The sequence below is a fragment of the Oratosquilla oratoria genome, chromosome 1 (assembly GCF_046742065.1).
Source record: "Oratosquilla oratoria isolate Oo_2021 chromosome 1, ASM4674206v1, whole genome shotgun sequence".
In the NCBI taxonomy this organism is placed as follows: Eukaryota; Metazoa; Arthropoda; class Malacostraca; order Stomatopoda; family Squillidae; genus Oratosquilla; species Oratosquilla oratoria.
Window position 1 is genome coordinate 126028862 of NC_134777.1, and position 7500 is coordinate 126036361.

Sequence of the window (7500 nt, forward strand, 5' to 3'; positions counted from 1 at the left end):
TTCATCCTCAGAGTGATATCGTCAGAATTACAACTGTAACGATGAATTTACAATAGTAAAATATTACCAAAAATAAATTACACACGTTTTGACAAAGACCGTATTACATACGACGTAGGGTACTTACGTATGTAATGTTGTCGTTGTCAAAACATGTGTCATTTATTTTTGGTAATATTTTACCATTGTAAATTTATTGTTAAAGTTATAATTCTGACTATGTCCCCCTGAGGACGAAACGTCAAAAATTGATCACATTGCTACATTAAGTGATTAAATATCTGATCATCCCCCATAATGCAAGAAGATTAATAAAAAATTTGGAAAACCTTATAAGAAAAAAGTTGAATTGAGAAAGGTGTCGTTTTCAACTCTATGTGCATACAAGAGAACCTGCTCCCTTATATATATATATATATATATATATATATATATATATATATATATATGTATATATATACATATATATATATGTGTGTATATATATATATATATATATATATATATATATATATATATATATATACACACACACAAGGTCTGTCCGGAAAGTATCCATCCATTATGAATGTTTGCAGAATTTGTCGTACGATCCTAACAGAATTTGGCGGACACTGGCAGAAGACCCTACTACATATGTCTGAGTGACCATACTCCCATGTGACACTTTATCTACCCTCCATAGCTGAGTGAAGATGTGTACTCTTTGACCATCGCATTGACAATGACTGAGCGAGTAGCTTTTGTTTCTGTGTGATAGCCGTAGACCTACGATTTATCTCCGTTTTTATTTGTTTCATGAAATCTGAGTCATTTGTACCAGCTTGAAGCAAGTCCTGTGAATTGTCAGCACGAATTTCCTTCTGCTCACGGGTCAGGAGACGCGACGGTCAAACAGTACACATCTTTACTGAACTATATCTGGCGGGTAAATGAGGTGTCACATGGGAGTATGGCCGCTCAGGAATACGCAATAGGGTTTTCTGTCAGTGTCCACCAAACTCTGTTAGGATTGCAGGGCCAGTTCTGCAAATATTCATAATGGCTGGATACTTTCCGGACAGACCTAGTTGGACGAAACGTCAGTAATAAAACTTCAACGGATTCTTGGTGTTTAAACTCACCACCTTACCACTCATATATATATATATATATATATATATATATATATATATATATATATATATATATATATATATATATATATATATATATATATATATATATTGACATTGGTTTTGAACGTTTATTGTTTGGCGTTGAATAACCGCTATCATCATCACGAACATTATCATCCAAGTACCCAACTTCACCATCATTACTGCAATCGCTCTCATTGAGTATTGACCTAACCACTCCATCACAACTGACCATTCATTACTTTCTTCGCCACTGCCATCACGACAACAAAGAGTCGCAATGTCTGGTGAAGCGCCATCTATTGCTTGCCCCCAAAACTAATCTATCTGATCCCAGATTCCCGACTTCTGTGGCTTGATTCGAAGAAATCAATCATCTTACCAGTTCTGACCAAAGAATAATAAGACAGCCCACAAATTAAATTTAATTAGATAAAAAGGTTTCATTACAGTGCACTTGACCATGCTCAGTCATGGGACATAGATCAAGGCACAATTATGTTCTTGGACTTGTTGTGTTTTTTGTATTTGTGCTTTCAACTAACACGCAAAGTTTTGACGTAGTTTTGTTCCCCTGCAGTGTCTGTCCCTTCGGCTGCCACCTTGCAGAGATGCTGCAGTTGTGTAACGTGATCCTCAATGCCCTGCTCGTCCTCTTTGCTGCGGTGTTCTTCATCCGCCATGTAGCCTACCATAAGGAAGATCTCGCCTCTATGTTTAGCGGAGGCCAATGCAATGGTGTGTGGCTTAATGTTCGTGTGTGTGTGTGTGTGTGTGTGTGTGTGTGTGTGTGTGTGTGTGTGTGTGTGTGTGTGTGTGTGTGTGTGTGTGTGTGTGTGTGTGTGTGTGTGTGTGTGTTTGTGTGTGTGTGTGTGTGTGTGTGTGTGTGTGTGTGTGTGTGTGTGTGTGTGTGTGTGTGTGTGTGTGTGTGTGTGTGTGTGTGTAAACGTATATGTATATATGTCGTTCTCTCTGAAATGAGGAGACCGGACAGGGGTGATACCAGTAACAACTGGTTGGGCCACAGTAATAAGGGCCACCTCGGGATAGGGAGAGTGGTAGTTGACTACATCCTGTCATTGTAGAAGATACATTTGGGGCTTTAGTATATGCAGTATGTGCTCCAACCGTCTAACCGAGGCGCAATGTACTTGGTGAAGATGTTCCATGCCAAGTTTGACTCTATAATCGACCAGCGTCCAATACGGGAATTCTTTCTTTTCTTTTTATACGACTTCTTCAGTGCGGACACTGGCATAAACATACTGGCCATGAAGTAAGTCTTGATCCCCATGGCTCTGGAGCCGGGAACACCAACAGTTCTCTCCCTCTGAATTTTGGGTTTCAGAGACGAGAGCCACACCGATGAACTATAGGAAAGGTGACCATGCTATTCCCCACGGGCCGTATCCGGCCCGCGAGGTCAGGTGCTGAAACACAGAGGTGATGCCATGATCCATGGATGTAAGTTTAAGGGTGGAAAAGCAACTGGCATCTGTAATGTAAGCGGGGAGGTGCTGAAACACAGAGGTGATGCCATGATCCATGGATGTAAGTTTAAGGGTGGAAAAGCAACTGGCATCTGTAATGTCAGGGGCGAGGTGCTGAAACACAGAGGTGATGCCATGATCCATGGATGTAAGTTTAAAGGTGGAAAAGCAACTGGCATCTGCAATGTAAGTGGGGAGGTGCTGGAACACATGGATTGCATGCAGCGCTTTCTACTGTTTGGCTACCCGGTGTCCTTCCCTCTGACTGGAAAAAAAAGGATATGATTGTCCTCATCTGGAAAGGGCCTGTCCCTTTCCAGATGAGGACAGTGGTATTCCATTATGAGTGCGATGGACATGGTGCTTGCCCATCTGTTGCTGTTGCAGGTACGTCCCCATCTGCTAAGTTCTAAAAAGCAGTCAATGAATTCATCCATACCACATATTACAAAGGATTACAAAAAAGGACCATACCGACAGGAGACCTTTTGGTCCCTAACTAGGTCGGATGCAAAAAATATATATAATAATGATAAATAAACAAATAAATACAATTATAATAGTATGAATAATAATTAATAGATAGATAAATAAATAAGTAAAGTTAGATAATAAACAAACAGGTAAATAATAGATAATAATAAATTGACAGATAAATGATAATAAATGATAACCAAGGAAATAATAATGAACAAGCAAACAAATAATAACAAACAAACAAATAAATAATATAAAATAAATGGCAGGTATTACAGCATCTTCCTTAGGTGTTTGTCTAAACTAATCTTAAAGCTTCTGAACTACAATGCACTGCCTCTGCAGGAAGTTTATTCCACTCATTAACTACACAATTACACACACTTCCATGGAACATCCCTTTGTCATCTCACACACATCAAGGGTCAAACCTTTTCGTACAACCTCGAAATCTGATCTAAGTGTAAAGTCCTTCACAGATTGCATAGATATATACTTCGCGGGACCACCCAAGATCGACGATGCTGACTTCCTGGATTTGATCAAAGAAAAACTTGTGGTGGATCCGCCAATCAACCCAGACACAGAACCCATTGACATATATTTCCCCGTTTGGAGGAAGCTCCTAGACTGGTACAAGGTGCAGGAACAATTCAAAAGCATCTGGGAAAATCAGGTGAGTGGAGTATAGGAGGGAGAGCATAAAAAGTACAGGTTAGAGACGAGATTTTTTTTAATATGATAAAGGGAGACACCTGATTATGAGAGTCAACAGAGAAAGGAGTAAAAAACAACGACAAATAATAATAATAATAATAATAATAATAATAATAATAATAATAATAATAATAATAATAATAATAATAATAATAATAATAATAATAATAATAATAACAATAATAATAATCGTAATAATAATGATAATAATAATAATAATAATAATAATAATAATAATAATAATAATAATAATAAATAAAAATAATAAAAACAATAATAATAACCATAAGTTTATTGGCATCATTCTAATTACTCTTAATCCTAAACCTGACCTTTAGTCTGAATTCATCACCGATCTAAACACGCGTACATTTCCCAGCCACATCCATCCCTCCTGACCTCATATAACCCAGCCGTTCTGAGAACGACTCTTTTCCTCCCCACAGCCCAAGGGTCAGTTCCTGGAAGTGGGAGCCGTGGACGGAGAATTCATGAGCCAGACTCTGTACCTGGAGAAGAACCTCAACTGGACAGGATACCTCATAGAACCAGACCCAAGGTCCTTCGAAATGCTTCGCCATTCCGGTCGGAACGCCACGCTCATCAAGGCGTGTGTCGCCCACGCAAGGCCCTCTCAGGTATGACAATTGAACATAAGCAGGTGATGGTCTTTTGTCTTCAATTAATGTGCCAATCGAAACAACGTAGATGGATTCCCTATTTAACTGAGAAAGATAAACCTAATATTGTGTATTTACACACACACACACACACACACACACATATATATAAGAACATAACATAAGAACATAAGAATAAAGGAGACTGCAAGAGACCATAAGGCCTACACTAGGCAGCTCCGTATCCATCACCACCTATCATCCCCATCCATAAAGTTGTCTAATCGTTTTTTAAAACAACTGATAGTTTCAGCGCTTACTACATGGTTACTAAGTTTATTCCATTCATCGACCACCCTATTAGTAAACCAATTCTTGCCTATTTCCTTCTTAAATCTAAATTTGTTCAGTTTATACCCATTACTGCGAGTCCTGCCCTGTTGTTTTATTATGATGACCTTGTTTGCTTCACCCTTGTTATAGCCTTTGATTCACTTGAACACTTCTATCAGATCACCCCGCACTCTGCGTCTTTCCACAGTGTAAGTTTAGGTGCCTAAGCCTCTCTTCGTAAGGCAAATTCCCGAGTCCATATATCATTTTGGTCCTTCCTCTCTGTACTGATTCTATTGAATTTATGTCCATTTTGTAGGACGGAGACCAAAACTGTACCGCATAGTCAAGGATGGGTCTAACTATCGCTAGATAGAGTTTAATAATTACCTCTGCACTTCTATTCGTTACCGTCCTAGCAAAGAAGCCTAATGGTCTGTTAGCTTTATTTCTGGCGCTAATGCACTGTTTCCTGGTTTTAAGGTCCGGACTCACCAGAACTCCTAAGTCCCTCTCGCACTCAGATTTTTCTAAAAACGTGTTTTCTAAGTTGTATCTATTTTACACACACACACACACACACACATATATATATATATATATATATATATATATATATATATATATATATATACATACATATACATATATATACATATATAATATATATATACATGTATATATATATATATATATATATATATATATAATATATATATATATATATTATATATATATATATATATATACACACCTCCCTTACCAGGGACGTAGCCAAGTCAAAAGGCATTACCCACTTCCGCCCATTTCATTCCCGCCCATTCAACTCCCATCCACCACCCTTTCCTTCTCTCATCTTAGCTCCTCATGGATGACGGGTCATCCCTGTATCCCGCCCACTGCCCTGGGTCAGAAGCAATGTAGTAGGACACAGCACACGCACAGCAAGGCAGCTTCATTTAATCGGTGACACCCCCCCTCTCCGTCCTCTCATGCAGAAAAAGAGAGAAGACGGGGAGACATCCCTTCGGGCTGCGTCAAAATATCATTCACACGTAACCCCCTTCCTAACCCCACCATCCCCCTACCTCTCCCTACTTTGCATCACAGCATTATCTATACATAGTCTCTCTCCACTCACTCATACATATATACATCCTTCTGCAGCGCAAGTTGTGGATCCGATCCCTAGACGAGGACCTACCCTTCCACTTCAAACAGCTCCTGATGGCGCGCTCCAAACTCAACGACGAGACACTCCTTGGGGTGAGTACCTATGTGATCTACTGGCTTACGACATCCCTCCGGGAGAGAGCCACACACCGCAGTTTTATGATTGGAGATTTATCTCCATTCAAGGATATAAATTGTGTTCGATTTTATTTTCTACTAACCTTTTGCTCTGTTGCTTCCATCCTTAAAATTCTCCTTTACTACTTCTATGAATCCAGCACCTCGGTACGATAATGTGACCAAAGACAGAAGCGTTAATATGGTCAATGACATGGTACAATACCAGGGTGGTCCCTTTCCGTATTTGTTCTCTTCTAATCACCACCAAAACAATAATATTGGCAAGCAGGATGAGACTCTTCAATGGCCATGCATGGAGCAAATAAATAAATAAATAAATAAAGCAATCAATCAATCAAAAATAGCTTGAACATGAAGGGGTGAGGGACAGAGCGGGGTGATAGTCTTGAAGCACCCCAACACACACTCACACCCTACATGGGGCCATTATCTAGTTCAACGTAATTTCCTGCCTCCTTGCATACAATTACCGTGTCAAATTAAGAAGTTTACCAATAAATTCAGTGATGATGATAACCATAATGATGATATGGTGGTGATGACGATTGTGGTGATGGTGATAATAATAATAATAATAATAATAATAATAATAATAATAATAATAATAATAATAATAATAATAATAATAATAATAATAATAATAATAATAATAATAATAATAATAATAATAATAATAATAATAATAATAATAATAATAATAATAATAATAATAATAATAATAATAATAATGGTAACAATAATAGTTAATAGTCATCGACATCACCATCAAATAAACTGATTGTCCTAAGATAGCCAATCAACTCCTGCAAGGCAAACTCCATCTCCAATGACCGCGATACACGTAGGCTAGATTGTATAGGAAGAATTTGGGTGGCTTTGGTTGTGCTGTGTATTCAAGCAAGGGGCGAGGTTTCCAAGACCCCTCATCGCATCCACTGTTATGAACAACATAAGCATTCGTAGTTCACATCTGATTTTGTTTTAGTACCTGTCGCTCCTATTCTTATTGAAACATCTTTGTTCAGTTTATTAGATATCATTTCCTGTTGTCGACATTTACCCTTTGTTTGCTAGCTTCTTGTCGCTGTCCCATTTTTTTTTTTTTTTTATCATTTCTATACATAATCTCATTTGTTCTATTCATGTTTTCCCAAATTTACCAGATCTACAAGTCATACATTTTTTTTTCCTTCTGAATATCTGCACCATGCATCCTACCCCCCATACGCCTGCAATGGTATATATTATATTTAGCAAACACTCCTTGATACATCTTACCTCCCTAAACTTCTCATATTTCAGTACAATTCGTCTTTTCTTACCTATTCCACGTCTACTTTCTTCTATGTAGTTTTCAACCACATTTCTCCACTTCACTTGGTTTTATTTCCAATAGATTAATCTAATTTA

At 38.0% G+C, this 7500-nt stretch overlaps 1 protein-coding gene across 1 annotated transcript in view; it reads left to right on the forward strand.

The window, feature by feature from the left end:
* LOC143026514 (uncharacterized) overlaps positions 1-7500 on the forward strand; it is a 50642-nt gene that overhangs the window by 2832 nt on the left and 40310 nt on the right. The window contains exons 2-5 of the mRNA XM_076187049.1: positions 1720-1877; positions 3586-3782; positions 4270-4461; positions 5944-6042. Of these exons, the coding sequence (XP_076043164.1) occupies positions 1751-1877; positions 3586-3782; positions 4270-4461; positions 5944-6042 (615 nt within the window). The 5' untranslated portion in view covers positions 1720-1750. The remainder of the gene's footprint in view (positions 1-1719; positions 1878-3585; positions 3783-4269; positions 4462-5943; positions 6043-7500) is intronic.